Source organism: Mus caroli, chromosome 1 (genome assembly GCF_900094665.2).
Source record: "Mus caroli chromosome 1, CAROLI_EIJ_v1.1, whole genome shotgun sequence".
In the NCBI taxonomy this organism is placed as follows: domain Eukaryota; kingdom Metazoa; phylum Chordata; class Mammalia; order Rodentia; family Muridae; genus Mus; species Mus caroli.
In genome coordinates, this window is record NC_034570.1 from 122,419,018 (window position 1) to 122,436,887 (window position 17,870).

General features: G+C 44.8%; 1 protein-coding gene across 1 annotated transcript in view; it reads left to right on the plus strand.

Moving 5' to 3' along the window:
• The window catches only part of Pigr (polymeric immunoglobulin receptor), a 26,378-nt gene extending 14,853 nt beyond the window's left edge, over positions 1 to 11,525 (plus strand). The window contains exons 3-11 of the mRNA XM_021163773.2: positions 768 to 1,112; positions 3,744 to 4,397; positions 5,664 to 5,996; positions 6,550 to 6,882; positions 7,783 to 7,975; positions 8,326 to 8,453; positions 8,823 to 8,954; positions 9,070 to 9,128; positions 10,130 to 11,525. Of these exons, the coding sequence (XP_021019432.1) occupies positions 768 to 1,112; positions 3,744 to 4,397; positions 5,664 to 5,996; positions 6,550 to 6,882; positions 7,783 to 7,975; positions 8,326 to 8,453; positions 8,823 to 8,954; positions 9,070 to 9,128; positions 10,130 to 10,225 (2,273 nt within the window). The 3' untranslated portion in view covers positions 10,226 to 11,525. The remainder of the gene's footprint in view (positions 1 to 767; positions 1,113 to 3,743; positions 4,398 to 5,663; positions 5,997 to 6,549; positions 6,883 to 7,782; positions 7,976 to 8,325; positions 8,454 to 8,822; positions 8,955 to 9,069; positions 9,129 to 10,129) is intronic.
• The last annotated feature ends 6,345 nt before the right edge of the window (positions 11,526 to 17,870 follow it).

Consider the following 17,870-nt stretch of genomic DNA (forward strand, 5'->3'; position numbering starts at 1 on the left):
CCCCCCCCCCCCCGCATCAGAGCTGTTTGCCTCTGGGCCTCCAAGTTGTGCTACTTGCCCGTGTTTAGGGCCTATCCACGACTAGTGACTCCTTGATTTGTGGCAGCCACAGGCTTAGGTGCCCTGAGTCTCCAAAATCTGCTTCAGACTTGCCCTGTTTGGGTCTATCCTAGATCCCTGGCTCTGTGTCTAGGGTCTCTCAGGATCTCTCGGGGGCCTCCAAAAATCTTGTGGAGTTTATGACCACTAAGAAAAGACCATGGACTCAATTACAGATTACGAGTAGGCAAATTTATTATTTCTGCTAGCAGGGCAGCTAGCCTCCTCGAGCAGATGGAGGAAAGGATTTTAAAGGTGAACACAATAATTACTCCACTTCTGCAGAATTTATAGCTACATGAGAAATGGCCCTTTCTCCTGCCAGCAGTGATAAGTGTGTTTACAGAAGCCAGAGCAAACTGTTAATCATTTCAGAACAGTTGTACAATTTAGGGGAGGAGGTTAGAGCTTTTCGAACTCAGGTCAGAGGCCAACGGCTACTAAAGTAGATGCCTGGTGCAAAATGGAATTTATTTACTTATCAAGTTACAATTAAAATTGAACCCAATTATGATTAGGCAACTATGTTGTGTGGCTGCAGTATCATGAAAATAAGTAGGGAATACACATAAATTAGAAATTTTCATTCCTCCGTATGAGCTATGTGGATCCTATCAGCCCTCTCAACCTCTATCAGATTTTAGAACTCTTGTCTTTTGTCTCCACAGGGGTCTCCACAAAAAGCCCCATATTTGGTCCCCAGGAGGTGAGTAGTATAGAAGGCGACACTGTTTCCATCACGTGCTACTACCCAGACACCTCTGTCAACCGGCACACCCGGAAATACTGGTGCCGACAGGGAGCCAGCGGCATGTGCACAACGCTCATCTCTTCAAATGGCTACCTCTCCAAGGAGTATTCAGGCAGAGCCAACCTCATCAACTTCCCAGAGAACAGCACATTTGTGATTAACATTGAGCAGCTCACCCAAGATGACACTGGGAGCTACAAGTGTGGTCTGGGTACCAGTAACCGAGGCCTGTCCTTCAATGTCAGCCTGGAGGTCAGCCAAGGTAAGATTTCAGGCATCCCGGGCTGCTGGGGAAAGCAAATGAAATCGGTTCAGGTACAGTGAGAGAGTTTTCTGGGGGAAGATACCTCCTACAGAAGGGTTTCTTGACATGAAGTCTAAAGTCTCCTTCCTCCTGAGGCAAAGACTTTCCATAATAGAACATCAAGGCATCTAAGGCGTATCTTGGGGGAATGGGTGAGACTTACCATGTCGTCCTGGTCTCTAACAAGCACCTTAGGTTTAAATTGGTGCCAGGAGAACATTTTTGTTATATTTGATAGAGTTGAGACATGATATCTGTCAAGTCCAAAAGAAACCCCTTTTCCTCAAATCCTGGATGACAGAACAAAGCAGGATTTCCTCAGATATCTTTGAAGCCAGTTCCCCAAAGGGGCCATTTCCTTTACCACTAACAGAAGGGACAAATGGCTACCTGTGGTGCCTATTAGTATACCAAAGCAAATTATGGCCTATACTACCTATTATACATTTCAAAGCCCATGCTGGCATTCTGGCCCTATCCTACCCTAAACTTCTCCAGCTCACGGGGCAGGGCGTCACTCTCCCCAGCTACTCCTTTCTCCCCCAGCTATTCCTCTCTCCCCAGCTACTCCTTTCTCCCTCCCCCCCAGATACTCCTTTCTCTATACACCATGCTATTTCAGCTATGCTCCCTTCTTTTGGTCTATACTTTCTTTGCCCCACTACACACACACACACACACACACACACACACACATTCTACTCTGCTCCCCCCTCTCTCCTAGTCTGCTAGCCAGATTCATTCTACTACTTTCTGTCCCTGCTCTGGACTCTTCCAGATGGCCATGGCTGTTCTCTCCCCCTCATGTCTACAATTAAAACCTTCCACTTCATCAACTTTCGAGCAGTCATGTCATCAGGTTATAGACCATCTATAGCAATTAACAAGGAAGAAAGTACACCAAGAGATTTTTTGGACCACAAAAGGCTTCTCCATAAATGGATTTTACTAAAATCCATTTGTTCATTAGAACAATGAGCATAAATTTGATTTTTTTTTTTACTAAAGTCTAGGCCCCTGAAGTAGTTAGTTTCTAGACAACTCCACTGTAAATGAAAGAAGAGAGGAAGAAAAAAGGCTTTCTGATAAGAGTGCACAACTGATGGGAGTCCTAGTTGTCCAGAAGTTAAAAGAAAAAACTCAGGAGAGTAAATATTCAGGGCTCTGAAGGATATGCATTGCTCTTTGGGATGTGTATGCCATCAGCTGTACACTAAATAGGGAGGTTGTTTCTGTGCTCCACGGATTCCTAAGAGCTGAGGAGTATTCACCAACTGTGAATACCTAGATACTGCCCCATTGAGATACCTAGAAGAATACTACAGATACTGGAAATATAGCAGGCTCTGATTCTATTAGCAGGCTCTGCTTCACAAGGCAACTAAAAATATTTGGACTATTGTTTTTAGACAATTCCCATTCAATTCTGTTTGCTTCTACACATGTTAATTTGGCACCTACTAAATATAAATGATGTTTGAGTCACAGCAGAGAGAACAGATGTAAAGATAATGTCTCCACTCTCAGATCCATAGAGGTAGAGCTTAGACTGTGCATAATGACTAATGAAGATGTTTAGGAGGACACAGAGAAGGGAGAAATTAACGCCAGTTTACAGAAACCATTCCTGAGAAGTCAGGATGGGCTCTGGCAGAGGGAGGAGATGGATGGCTGATTGCTGACCTCACTCACAAAAGTCACAGCCAAGACCTCAACAAAAGACAGGGTAACAAGAGAGCACATGGCTTCATTCAACTAAGTTTGTTTCCTAAATTAATTAATTAATTTTATATGTATGAATTTTTTGTCTGCATATATTTTTTGTGTATTATGTGAGTTCCTGGTGCCCTCGGGGGCCAGAAGAGGTGTCAGATCCCATGGCACAGGAGTTGTAGATAGTTGTGAGTTATCGTATGGGTGCTAGGAATTGAGTCCTGATCCTCTTTGGAAGAGTATCCAGTGCTGTAAACTGTTGATCTGTCTCTCCAGAGCCCCACTTATTGAAGTTTTACATTCATAGGAACCTTCACACACAAGATATGATTTGATCTTGGGTTTCGTGAAGCAGGAATGGCCAGACAGATATGAGATAGGATAAAATACATGTGAACTGATGGGAGGAGTGTAAATGGAAAACCCAGAAAGGCCCATCTGCTCAGACTCTTCCTGGATCCTCTGCTGTTGTACTTCTTGTTAGGGTGTGAGGCAGGTTCTTTCTGGGAAGCTCTTACAAAAAAGAATGGGGAGATTAAAGTAATATTTTTATGGTTTGTGGGTGGCTTCAGGATAAAGGGGTCATGGTTTCTATGGTCTGCCTTTGGGAAGAAGAATTCTGGGTTCTATGGCTTGCTTTTGGGAAGAATGGAGTAAAAAACAAGGGCAGGAGAAAATCAAAGTAAAACCTTTGCTTTGGAGGTCTTTTCTATGGTGTACCATTGTATAAGTTCCTATAGAAAAATTCTGACAGTGTTCCTCTAGGGAGGAAGGCATTCTAAGTCACTAGACTACCCTGAACCTTCGCTGGGTATAACTAACAGTGCAATGTTACAAAACAAAAATTGTAATTTACCCCTGTCCTTCATTCCACAGTTCCTGAGTTGCCGAGTGACACTCACGTCTACACAAAGGAAATAGGCAGAAATGTGACCATCGAATGCCCTTTCAAAAGGGAGAACGCTCCTAGTAAGAAATCCCTGTGTAAGAAGACAAACCAGACCTGCGAACTTGTCATTGACTCTACTGAAAAGGTGAACCCCAGCTATATAGGCAGAGCAGAACTTTTTATGAAAGGGACCGACCTAACTGTATTCTATGTCAACATTCGTCACCTAATGCACAATGATGCTGGGCTGTACGTCTGCCAAGCTGGAGAAGGTTCTAGTTCTGATAAGAAGAATGTTGACCTCCAGGTGCTAGAGCCTGAGCCAGAGCTGCTTTATAAAGACCTGAGGTCCTCAGTGACTTTTGAATGTGACCTGGGCCGTGAGGTGGCAAACGAGGCCAAATATCTGTGCCGGATGAATAAGGAAACCTGTGATGTGATCATTAACACCCTGGGGAAGAGGGATCCAGCCTTTGAGGGCAGGATCCTGATAACCCCCAAGGATGACAATGGCCGCTTCAGTGTGTTGATCACAGGTCTGAGGAAGGAGGATGCAGGGCACTACCAGTGTGGAGCCCACAGTTCTGGTTTGCCTCAAGAAGGCTGGCCCATCCAGACTTGGCAACTCTTTGTCAATGAAGGTAAGAACCTCCAAAAGAGAAGTGCGGGGGGGGGGGGGGGGGGGGGGGGGGGGGGGGCATGGGATGGCAGGTGAGACGGTAGCTTAGCCCTCTGATGTATTCCTTGATGTTCACATCCATCAGTAGTATCTACTTGCTGGAAAGTCTTGAACCAAGTACAACGTGGGATGCAGTTTAGGCGAGCCAGAAAATGTAGCCTCTGTCTGCCTTAGGCTAATTCCCAATTATTCTTCTGTGTTATCAAGGATCTATTGATGGCTATCCCTGGCTAACAAGAATAAGGAAAGTAGAGCCCCTTGGGGGGAGGGGGCCTGACTAGTAGATGGGGTTCAGTACCAATGATAGGCCCATGTCCCCTTTCCCACCCCAACCAACTCCAGAGCAAGTTGTACCCCATTTCCCTCACACTCAGATAGAAGAACATTGGCTGGCACACCATGTCCTTGAAAGTTTCCAGGAAAGGCAGTACACCAGCATCCAAAGACTCCACTCCCACAGCTCTTAGGGTTATTTGTTACACAGCACAATCTGGTTCAACAGTTTGACCTCCACGAGCCATCGGCAAGATGGGATTCAACTCCTGCTCTTTCTCACCCTAGAGCACAGTGCACAGAGTCCTCCTTATAAGAAGCAGGAAGCCAGTATTTGAAGTTCAAAGTACCTGTTCTTATGACTTTTCTTTGAGAGGACTATGTTCCTGACACCGGTTTTCTATTCCCAACTCTGGTCTTCACCACATCCCTGACATTTTCAGTCACCATGGGTTCTCTCTGGATGTCTGCATTAACTGCTGTACTCTCGAAGATGACGCTTGGGTCTTTGATTTCTAAAATCGTACCACATAGTTCTAGTTTACATTTTAAAGTAGAACCATTCCAAATATATTTTCTTAATTGAGGTACAATACTTTGAACTGTTATTTAGACTAAGGAATATATTAAATGCTTATTTATGGGGAGATATGATAAGAAACCAAAGAAAGGAGTGAGACCAAAATTATCTCTTAAATGCCTTCCATTCCCTGCTGAGAATGAGGTAGGAAGAGAGGAATGAGAAACCTACTCTGCAGTCATTGAAGTCTGGCCTCCAGACTCTGGTTATAGACTCAGACATAAATAAAATATTCTTGCATTTTCTCAGGAGGGGTTGGTGATTTGCCTAAACTTTTCTTTCCATAGTGGATGTCGTGAGAGAAAAGTTGCTTGGGGCACACAAGACTATTTGGGTTATTCAGTCCTTTCAACCCATCCCCGTCTGTACTTCCAGAGTCCACCATTCCCAATCATCGCTCTGTTGTGAGGGGAGTCACAGGAGGCTCTGTGGCCATCGTCTGTCCCTATAACCCCAAGGAAAGCAGCAGCCTCAAGTATTGGTGTCGCTGGGAAGGGGACGGAAATGGACACTGCCCCGTGCTTGTGGGGACCCAGGCCCAGGTGCAAGAAGAGTATGAAGGCCGACTGGCACTGTTTGATCAGCCAGGCGATGGTACTTACACTGTCATCCTCAACCAGCTCACCACCGAGGATGCTGGCTTCTATTGGTGTCTTACCGATGGTGACTCTCGCTGGAGAACCACAATAGAACTCCAGGTTGCCGAAGGTGAGAGCAGGTGGAGGGAGGAGGTTGAAGACCATCCCAATAGTAGCAGTCGCATTCCCTAAACATCTTCTCTGCTAGGCTATCTCCATCCATGCAGGTGTAGGAAGGACCTTCTTGTTCAGAGGTCACATTTCCATACCTGCGACCAGAACCCCAAGTTCTTTTAATCATCACTTGCCACACTTCCTGGTATTAGAAGGATTAGCCTCCTTTACAGAAGATCGATATCCCCTGAAGTGGAATATGAACATGGCTCTTTGTACTAAGTCTAGAAAAAAAAGAAAAAAACAATAAATAAGTAGAGTAATGGAGACAAGCAGCAGCCAGTAAGCAAGTCACTCTACATCAGACTCTGGACTGATATGGTGGTCATCAGTAGTCGTCCTGCTAGTATAGCCTTCTGCTTCTTATGTATTCAGAATAGTGTATTACAATGCTAGCGTAAGGGGAAACATGCACCATACACTAACGCCACCACTCTCCTTCCCCTATAGCATCTCCAAGTCTTAATTTCTGTGTCCATGTCTTCCTGCTACTCCCCCCCCCCCCGCAGCTACAAGGGAGCCAAACCTTAAGGTGATGCCACAGAACACGACAGCAGTGCTAGGAGAGACCTTCACAGTTTCCTGCCACTATCCGTGCAAATTCTACTCCCAGGAGAAATACTGGTGCAAGTGGAGCAACAAGGGCTGCCACATCCTGCCAAGCCATGACGAAGGTGCCCGCCAGTCTTCTATGAGCTGCAACCAGAGCAGCCAGCTCGTCTCCATGACCCTGAACCCGGTCAGTAAGGAAGATGAAGGCTGGTACTGGTGTGGGGTAAAGCAAGGCCAGACCTATGGAGAAACTACCGCCATCTATGTAGCAGTTGAAGAGAGGACCAGAGGTGAGTTCCAAGGGCAGTCAGTGCCAGCCCCTATGGTACCTCATGGCGAGGCTTATGAAAGGCCCCTGCCTAGAACCTGTTCCATCAGGGTGATCCTCAGATTTTCCTATAAGAGGGAGGGAATAGGAGAGCAAATAGTAATGGCTTTTCTATTTAATCTCAGTATTCAGATAAGTCTCATAGGTGCCTCTCAAACCAGACTGAAGCTCCCTCTCCATCCAGCAACCCTACATAGCAATCTCATCAGAGTCACACTCATATCAGTACACTTCCTCATCCTGCATATGCACAAGATCACTCACGAAGGATGGCCAGGTAGCTGCATCTTAATCATGAGCACTGTGGCACAGGGCTGAGCGTGTAGCTCGGATTCAAGCATGTGCTTTGCAAACACGATGCCCCAAGTCCAATTCCTGACACCAAAAGAATAAAGAGGAAAGAAAACAATTAACACAAACTTGTCTAGTAAGTTTGCATTCCCAGACTCTGTTTAAAATGTCACATAAGATATCTTATATGGTGAGGGCCTTTGAGACCCTGGAAATCTCAGGAAGTCCGAGTATAGAGAGACTGACTGAATAGAAGCCAACGCTAAGCTGCTGCCTAGAGGCAGCTCTGTCTCACTCTGCTGTGAAAACCTCCCTGTCAACCTGTTGTCACAGGTGGATCTGTTACATAGATCCTTGATGCCGGAAATGAACCTGATGACTATAGGGTAGAGGTAAGAGTAGAAATAGCATCTGGAGATCAGAGAGGGTTTTCACTTCCAAGTCTAGTGCTAGTCCAGAGCCCACCTCTGTAGCTTTAAGATCTCACCCCGTGGTTTTCCTGTAACCCACAGGCATAAGAACACAGAGAAAAAAAAAAAAACATAACCAGCTTTGTTCTGCTCTGCTCCAGGGTCATCCCATGTCAACCCAACAGATGCAAATGCACGTGCCAAAGTCGCTCCGGAAGAAGAGGTAGTGGACTCCTCCATCAGTGAAAAAGAGAACAAAGCCATTCCAAACCCCGGGCCTTTTGCCAACGAAAGAGAGATACAGAATGTGGGAGACCAAGCTCAGGAGAACAGAGCATCTGGGGATGCTGGCAGGTGAGCAGATTCCCCACCACAGAGAACACTCCAGAGGCTAGGCTCCAAGTCTGGATCACTAGAACCAAGCAGCAGAGTGTGTGAGAGAGCAGACGGTCAGTACTCACAGCCTTCAAGGACGCTTGTCAGCAGAGAAGAGGCACAGTCCTTCTCTGGAACAGTCCAGTTCATTATCTCAAGCCCAGAATATAGAGAAAGCCAGGTTCTTGGCTTGCTGGTTCAGAGCGGGGGTGGGGAGGTGGCCCTTAGCAGATTTGAGAACTACATCAAAAATATAGATGGGGGGAGGGGGCTGCTGGGTAGCTCCTAATCTCGCTCTCAATAGTGGGCTGACTTAATCCCTCTTGCAGTGCTGATGGACAAAGCGGAAGCTCCAGCTCCAAAGTGCTGTTCTCCACCCTGGTGCCCCTGGGTCTGGTGCTGGCAGTGGGTGCTATAGCTGTGTGGGTGGCCAGAGTCCGACATCGAAAGAATGTAGGTGAGTACCCAGGACACTCCCCACCCTGCCTCCAGCTCAGCTAATCAGCTATGTGACTCTGGTATGGCCCATTCTATTCCTCCACTTCCCAATGGCTCAAGATGGGGCACTCACAACGCCTTCTCAGGGCTGATTTAAGCTAGAATGGAGTTCTGTGAACTGAGTCACACATTTGCAAAGGCCCCAGAGTCTTGACTACCAAGAAAGGGAGCCAGACTATTTTCATTGTAATATGGAAATGAGCATCAAAAGGTAGCACTCCTTGGTATCCCATGGGCTGAGGCATGTGGCAGGTCCTCTCAGAGAGAGTAACACACCCTGCTTTCCTAACCCATGGCCCAACCCTCACAAGACTCTTCTGCCAAACAGACCGCATGTCAATCAGCAGCTACAGGACAGACATTAGCATGGCAGACTTCAAGAACTCCAGGGATTTGGGAGGCAATGACAACATGGGGGCCTCTCCAGACACACAGCAAACAGTCATCGAAGGAAAAGATGGTATGTATCTCTAGAATGCCCAGGTTTTGGAAGAACAGAAGTGGATCTGCCCCATCCGGGAAGGAAGAAAGACGGGTAAGGGCTAAGGATACACTCTCTCTCTCTCTCCATGCAGAAATTGTGACTACCACTGAGTGCACCGCTGAGCCAGAAGAATCCAAGAAAGCAAAAAGGGTAAGAGAGAAAGATTTCCCACTACATGACAGGGAGTTCAGACTGCAGTTGGACATCAGGACAAAGTCACCCCCACATGGAGTCTGACTCCCAGCCCCCAAACAGGGAAGGAAGATGCTATAAATCCAGTATCCAAGAGGACTTTCTGAGGAGGAGACGGGCTCTTTGGGTGTGGGAGCTGACTGATGTAACTGGAGCTTAAGAAGGAGCAGAACTCAGTTGTAAGCTGTGAACGTGCAGAAGATGTGGAGAGTCACACGTTAGCAGTGAGGACAGAGTGGGTGGTGTTCCTGAGCTCTGGGGCCCTAGGGCCTTTCCAAGGTCACACACCTTCCTTTGAGAGCTTCCTCAGGATATCCTTTCTCCTGAGGCTGAAAGGCATTCACTGATGGTGGCCTTCTTGGTCATCACTAGAAGTCCTTGCCCACCCCAACCACTATGATGAAATCCCAGAAGAGGCAACTCCTACCATTGGGTTGCAAACTGCCCTCCTATCTTGCCTTCCTAAGGTTCCTTATGATGTCCTTTTGCTTCTGATCCTGGAGCACTGACACTAGTTACTATATTGGCTCCTCCTGGTAACATCAAAGATCATGCATTTAGCAGAATTATCATGTGCAAGTTAGTCCTAGAGATGAGTCCCTGCCATCAGGACAGGACTAAAATGATACCTCTCTAGTGTAGTGGAAGGAGAAAACACCTTGGCTGGCAACAACCTAGGCCACCTTGCCTGTGGACTACGAGAGCATGGCTTCTGGGGACAGGCCCCACCAACAGAGAGTGTTCCATCCCACTTTGCATAAGGGGGTAGTGAGACAGAGGGAGATATTTTTAGAGGCTACAACTTTCCATTTCTCAAAATTTATCTCTTCCTGCTGAGCCTGGGGACTGGCTCAGAGTGAGGTCTCAGAAGTGTGTTTTACTCCAGCAGAGATGGTAAACTCAGAAGATCAGGTGTAGGTCACCTGCCATCTACTAACGCCTCTTCTGTTGCTCCCTAGTCATCCAAGGAAGAAGCTGACATGGCCTACTCGGCATTCCTGCTTCAGTCCAGCACCATAGCTGCACAGGTCCACGATGGTCCCCAGGAAGCCTAGGCAGTGCTGACCACCCACCCTTGCCTGTAACAATCAACTTGAGAATCACACTGATCCCCTCACAGCCCACACTCACCCATCACCTCGGCTCTTCCCTCCTGTCCTCAGAGCTGTGCTGGTTCCTTCCTCAGCCATGGAAGCCTGGCCTAGTTATACCTGTTTAGGAGAGAGTGTGAGGCGTTCTTTTCTCTATGAAGAGAGTGAGGTGGAAATGAGGAGGAGGTGAACCTGAGAGACATCTCTGAGGGAAGAGGGTTCAGAATAAGGGCTCGTTTCAGGAGAAAAAGCCATTTGAATCTTCTTTATACCCATATGATAGGATGTAAGCGTAACTTTCCTCTCCTCCATCTCTCCTTTCCTATCCTCTTGATTCAAACAACACATCTGAGAACTCACTAGGCTTCAGTGCCTACTAAATGCTGAGAGCCAGGCCACAGCCTTTCTATAAATATTACTGGAAGAGATGCAATCTCCACCCAGATTCTGTCTTTTCATTAAGAGAAGACATCATTACCAGGAATACCTCCTGCCTCTGTGCCTCATAGGCATACACAAACCATAAGGGCATCATGATTCTCAGATGAGAAGAGATTTTTCTCAAGAGTACCCAGTGAGATAGATTAGCGTCAAACCAGATGTGGCAACTCCTGGCTCTTGGCCTAGGATCTGTCTTCAAGACCTCTGCTCTTATTAGAGGGAGAACTTTAGCATGGGGGAAAGTAAGAGAAAATGAGTTAAAAGAGCATGGTGGTGTGCTCCTGCAATCCCAATATTAAGAGGTAAAAATAGGATCAGAAGTTCAAGGTAATCCTTGGCTACCTAGGGAGTTTAAGGCCAGCCTGGGATACATTGAGACTTGGATTCAAAGAAGCAGGAGGAGGGAGCAGGAAGAGGAGGAGTAGAAAGAGGAGAAGAAGGAGAAGGAAAAAAAGAAGAGGAGGAGGAGGAGGAAGGAGGAGAGGAAGAAGAAGAAGAAGAAGAAGAAGAAGAAGAAGAAGAAGAAGAAGAAGAAGAAGAAGAAGAAGAAGAAGAAGAGACAAAAAGACAAATGGATCTTTCCTGCACCTTTCCCCTTCCTGTCACTCATGTGGACCTCAGATAAGGGAACAGATACTCTCAACCTCTTGTATTTGGAGAGTTTTGAGCAGACAGGAAGAAGATGGAGCCTGGGAGCAGCTGTTTTTCCAATAGTCAAATTAAGACTGTTTCTCTCTGAGCTCTGTAATTCAACCAGCACCTATAGACTGAAACCAACAAATCAGAAATGTCCATTAATAATTAAAGTCTATGATTGCACCAAGGAGGCTCAGAGTGCATTTGTCCTCCATACCTTAGCTCCTACTTTAGACACCCCAAAATATGTGTTCAAATAGACTCAGCCACCATGAAAGCTAAGCTGAGAGATCTTGAGCATTATGCCCTGGGGACAAATACTAACCAATTTGTTCTTCCTTGAGCTCAATCCTCTTGGACCACCAACTGCAGTACTTTGTCTTAATTTCCTAGCCCTAGCCTAGATCGGTGTCTTAGAATCCCACCCAGGAAAAAAAAGAATGTTTGGTTCCTTTTGTTTGTAATGAGAATACAGATCTATCCAGTAATGTCAGAAAGTCATCCCAGAAGAGGTATAATTAATTGTAAGCTGTGACACTTGCTTTTGCAGCAATATCCTCATCCATCCCCAGCCCATCCCCATCCCCATTCCCAGCCCATCCCCCATCCCCCAGCCCCAGCCCCAGCCCAGCCCCAGCCCCATCTCCATCCTGCTTGCAGTGGCTCTGTGTACAACAGAAGTTAAGTTTCAATGTCTGCATTCATGTCAGTAACCAGAGGCCCGATCCTGGGCTCATCACATGGCCCACCCCAATCCCTGCACTCAGAGGCCAAGAAATGTCACTAAAGCCACAGGTAATGTCCTATTATTCCTAACTTGTATTCTCAATAAGCAATACCAAGTGCACTACATAAAGTTGGTCTGCTCCCGAGGAAGTTCCTTACAAGAAGGAAGCTGGCTCACAGGTGGACCTGAATGTTGTTAGGATGCCATCTAATTCTGTACAAAAGATTAATAATCAACGGTGAGAGTGATGATGATAAGCAGATCAGCAATGGCCACCCACCATTCAGGGAGTCACTGAAACGTCTGATGATGAGGGAAATTATCTTTGAGAGGCTGTTACATAATGGTACAGCTATACATTAACAAGGCCCACCTAGCAGTTCTGAGATATTTGGGATGGCAGTTGACTTTATTTTCAATATCGAACCAAACATTTAAGACTTTTCTAACACTCAAGACTGAAGAATTCTTCCAAGAGGTTAGAGACAAACCACTTAGGATGAAGACTATGAAGCTGGACCCCATGGCAAAGAAGCCTGTAGTGTGCCCATCACCCAAGCTTCCCGGAGTATTTAATTGTACTTGGGAGCCTGTACCATAAAAAAGAAATAATGATGAAGCATTATCTCGGAAATAATGCTATTCAAGTGGGAAAGGGGCACACAAGATAAAAGGTTTAAGACTGGGGTCAGAAGTGCCAAGTAAGCTGGCCATGAAGCTACAGCAGAAAAGAAAAACAGGTCACCTTGCCATGTGAGCCAAGAGCTCAAGAGAATATCTTCCAAGGCCCTTCAGTATGGTGGCACCCAGCTATAGTCACAACACTAGCGACGGTGAGGCCAGAATACTGTGAGTTCCAGGCCAACCTACACTACCTAGCAAGATCTGTCTCAAAAGTAAATAATAAAGGATTTCTGGGTATGATGATAGATGAGGAGCTGCCTCTATGCGCCCCAGTGAAGAAGAGTCAGGACTAAAATGACTAGAGTTCCTGTAAGGGGAGATGCTGATACAAAAGTCTGGTGTCCTAATAGGTCCTTGATTTGGTCAATAATGGAATTGCTGGGCCGAAGGAACAGATAGGACTTCTGGGTCTCAGGAGGAAAAGGAGACGAAGGAAAAGAGAAGGGCTTTTCTGCCATGCTCTGGAACGAGAAGAAAATCATGTCAGATCTCAGGGAAGCTAGAACCAGCAGCCTCTGCCACCAGAGGATGGCCAAGGAGATCGAGAAGGCTAGCTGAAAAGTTGAGGGCAGGAGATTCTGTGCTCAGCAATTGTGCTAGCCGGCAAGTTCTAAAGTAATAAAGCTGTGTGTTTTTTATCCGTGGATTCACAGATCTTGGGTGGGGCTGATAACTCGACCCTTCCAGGAGCAAAGGCAGGTAGACAAGAGAAGCCGGGTCAGTGATGGCGGCTAGGTTGCGCTAAGCCTGGAGGAACAAAAGGAAACGGAAGGGACCCAAGTGTGAGCAGCAGCTGCAGGGTCACTGGTCCCTGACAAAGGTGGTAGCTGGAGGCTTGGCGAAGCTAAATGGTGGAGTGCCACAGCTCCCAGGCAAGCTGAGAGTGGGGCTGGAGACAACAGATCTCAGAGCTAAACCAGAAGGGGCCAGAGCAAGGGCCGAGCTCCCAGGAAAGGCAGAAGCATGGTTTTTAAAATTACATGCAACAAATTCTTTTGAGAGAAAGGCCAGAAGAACATCAGGAAGACACAAAGGACCGTGGGGAAATGAAACAGGTAACAGAGAAAAAATAAGCCATGGTGACCTCTAAAAAAATCATCATGGCAAAACAGCCAGGAGCGGCTGCTCCACAGCCACTCTCAGTGCTCACCCCAGGCCGCGTTCAGTAGTAGCTGCCAGGGAAGTGCTGCTCCCAGCTGAACCCAGCTGCCATAAGAAAGACAAGCTAAAGAGAGACTGGCTGGACTATGAAGCTGCAAGCCGGAGCTAGACTCTCTGTGGACAGAAAGATAGCCAGAGCATCACAGAACTATGGGGACTGGGTTAACAGTAGTGGGAGACAGTACTTAAGCTGAGCCTCCCTGCAAGTACTCAGAGGGCAGCTAGCCTGAGGAGTATAAGGAAGACAGCTCCTCTGCCCACCGCCTAGGCAAACGAGAAGGAGAGAAAATGAGCAGTGTGCTGAATCTGGCACAATCCCACTACTGATCATAAGAATTCTTAGACAAGAGCTGTCTGAGAAGAGGAATAAAAATGGTCAGAAAGAACCAGAAAGAGGGTGCCCAGCAACAACCATAAACACAAGTGTGAGTGTACCCTCCACACCCTATCATAGAAAACCCCCAATGCACACCAGAGATGAAGCTGCAGCTGGCAGGCAGGGCCCTGGAGAAAGGAGAATGTCATACAGCCCCCTTTCAGCATGGAAGACATATGATGTTTGAAGCCATCGCCCACAGGCAGACTGTGGTATAAGATGGCTGAGGGTAGGAGGAACTGTGTCCACCACAACCAGCGAGAAATATGGACTACTATTCTATGCTAGCAGTGCATTAGAATTGGAATTTTAAATATTTGCTTCAGTACTTCAGTTGCTTGGTTGGTTTGTTTTAGCTTCTGTCTCATCTAAATAGGCTTTTATGGCTGTCTTTCCTCTGGTCTGCACCTATTCTAGGACATTTTCTCCAGTATTCCTTATCCCTTGGACCCATATTTATCCTTTATTTTAAACTTTGTATCTTTCCTCCCCCATTCCTTTAACTTCTTAATTATTTACTTCCTCCTCCTTTGACTCCCTTACTAATTAGCTTAGCTCTCAAAGCCTATTAACTGTGTTTTCTCAAGTCTGTACCCTACTACCACTGTCCCTAAACCCGACTAAGAACACAAGAAAAAGGACAAGTGCCCACTACTGCAAGTTCACACCAAGACTGATGCCCATTTTTGCATCTACCACTGTAGTCAGCATCCCTTCTCAATGAATGGTTCAGGAAGCATCAACGCAAAACCAGCTCACCAGAGGTGCTTGAAAAAAAGTCAATCAAAGAATGTTGGAAATGTGAAAAAGAAGAAAAAAGGCAGGGACTACAACCAACCATCATAATGGAAGTGCAACACACACACACACACACAAAGCAATTATAAGAAAACAGCCACAAGACAACAGTTCCCCAAAACCAGAAGCCAAAGGTGATGGTAGATGAAGTGGTGGACATGTTTCAGAGTCCTACAAAGAAGCAGATGAATGAAGTGAAGAAATCACCAAGAGATTAGAGAAATAGAGAGTTAGAGAAATAAGAAAAGGTGAGCAAGGTGAAAAACAGACAGAAGCACAGAGACACTTCAGCGCAAGTCTGAGAATGAGCCAAACAAAATGGTGGGGAGTCAAAGCATCAATCAAATAAATAAAAATACAGTGGACCGTAACATTAAACAAAGCCATGCCTGAAAGGAAAGAAGAAAGACTACCAAGGGATGGACAAATTAAAGATGATAATCCATTCAGACATACAAAGAAAAGTTAGTCAGCCTGACCAAAACCCAGGACACATTCAAGAGACCAAACCAAAGCATCCTCACAAAAGAAGGAAAAGTTGAGGTAAAAAAAAAAAATCTAAAAACATAATTAGTTTCTCCAATAAATTTATGGTAGGAAATTTCCCAAGGCTATAAAAAGAAATAATCATATAAAGACAAGAGGCATTTAGAGCCCCAAATAGGAAGAATTTCTCTCACACACCACAATATATCATAGTCAAGATGTCAGCACTGCAAAGCAAAGAAACTCTACTAAAGCTCTAAGGGGGAAATGCCAACCCACATACAAAGGCAAACACGATAGAATAACATCAGCTGTGTCATCAGCAACACGAAAAACTGGGATACATGGACATCTGGCAGCACTGTGTCCTGAATGTGCACACCTGTCAATCAAGTGGCTATGTCCAGTAAAGCTACCTCTTGAAAATGAGGGAAAAAAATAAGGACATTTGCAAACTAAAGCTGTTCACAACAACTATGCTATCACTACAGAAACCACTGAAAGTGGGTTGAAGGGATGGCCCAGATGCTAAGAACCTGTTCTGCTCTTCCAAAGGTCCCAAGCTCACTTCCCACCACACACAACTAGCCGCTTACAGCTGTCTATTACGTCTCCAGGCCATCTGACACCTTATCCTGGCCCCCACAGGCACCTGCACACATGTGACATACACTCTCATATACATGTTATTATTTTATTAATAATTATTAAGTCCCCCCAAAAGAAAACATTTAAACAAGTAGCATACTAAAAGAAAAAAAAGCATATTCAGAAAAACAAACTAAAGAATTGATTTTATGAAATGCATAGATAAACAAAGGAGAGCTAGGAAAGAATCCATCTTATCAAACACAGTAGCCCAGGAAAACTGTAACATGAGACAAACAGCAATAATCCAGTCAGTCAGAACAACCGCTAACAAAGCCGTAGGCACTAGCAAACATCCCTCAAAAACAACCTGTGACACAAATGCCCCATTTAAAGGTTCAGACTATCTGAATTCATTAAAAGAGCAAAATGCAACTCATTATTGTCTCCTGGAAACATACTCACTGGCAAAGAACCTATGATAAAAAGATCAGCGTCAACCTGTCAATCAAATGAAAGCTAGAGAAAAGTTTCCTTGGCTCTTCTAAGGTCTAATAAGGTTGGCCTCAAGCCAAACTAGGTCAGTAAGGAGATAAAAACAGTCAATATAGCCAGACAGTGGTGGCACGCATGTTTAACTCCAGCACTCCAGAGGCAGAGGCAGGAGGATAGATGAGTTCAAGGCCAGCCTGGTCTATAGAGCAAGTTCTCAGGCAACCAGGGCTACACAAAGAAACCCTGTCTCAAACAACAAACAAACAAGTAATAAGTAAATGAATAAACTTAATGTCATAGATGTTGATAAGAATTCCCTTAAAAAACAAATTATAAATATATACTTATACAAATTTTTATTTTTCATTATATAATGGGTAACATAGAATTCACATGATTTCTTCAAAGTATTCTTAATAAAAAACTGTTTCTTATTAAGGCTAAACCATATATAGATTAATAGACATTTGTTTACTGAAGATCTCTCTTGTGCTTTTCTTTTACAATGAAGACATAGAAAATGTAATCCCAATTAACAATAACATTTAAAATCTTGATTTATTAAAATATACCTTATGTATGATATTATATATGTTTATATAAACTGTCTGTGCATGATTCTAGTTTGTCTTGACATAATTTACTTAGTACCAAATTGCCTCATAAGTAAGTGCTTATGTAAACTAATATTGATGTTAACTTGGCCCGGCTTTCTTTGGCTCCCAGTAAAACTATAATTTCATGAAACAAATTCTTATAAAAGACCAAAGTATACTATAGGTAAACCAATAGAGAGCCAATATTCCTAAATCTTTCTTTAGGACAAATAAAATGAGTTTTTAAACTTACACAATTTTAAACTACTTTAATGACAAGATCTACATAATCATAGAATTCTAGTCAAGATGTTATTACCTTGACCCAACTCTGGTTCTACAACATGGTCCCTGTTTTTTGGAATTGTAATACACTATGAGATGGTTATTCTTGTCCCAGAATACATTTTTCTATTAGGAAACTACCCTCATTGAGATACTGAACTTTTTAATCCAAAGATGAAGAGGACTAACTACCCATGTCTGTGCTTTCAGATATATTTTGTATATATGTGAATGCATTCTAAGGATTTTAAAGAATTTTATAAGCTGCCACCTTCTCTTCAAAAACAAACAAACACAGGGATGGCTTAATATATGGAAATCCATCAATGTAATCCA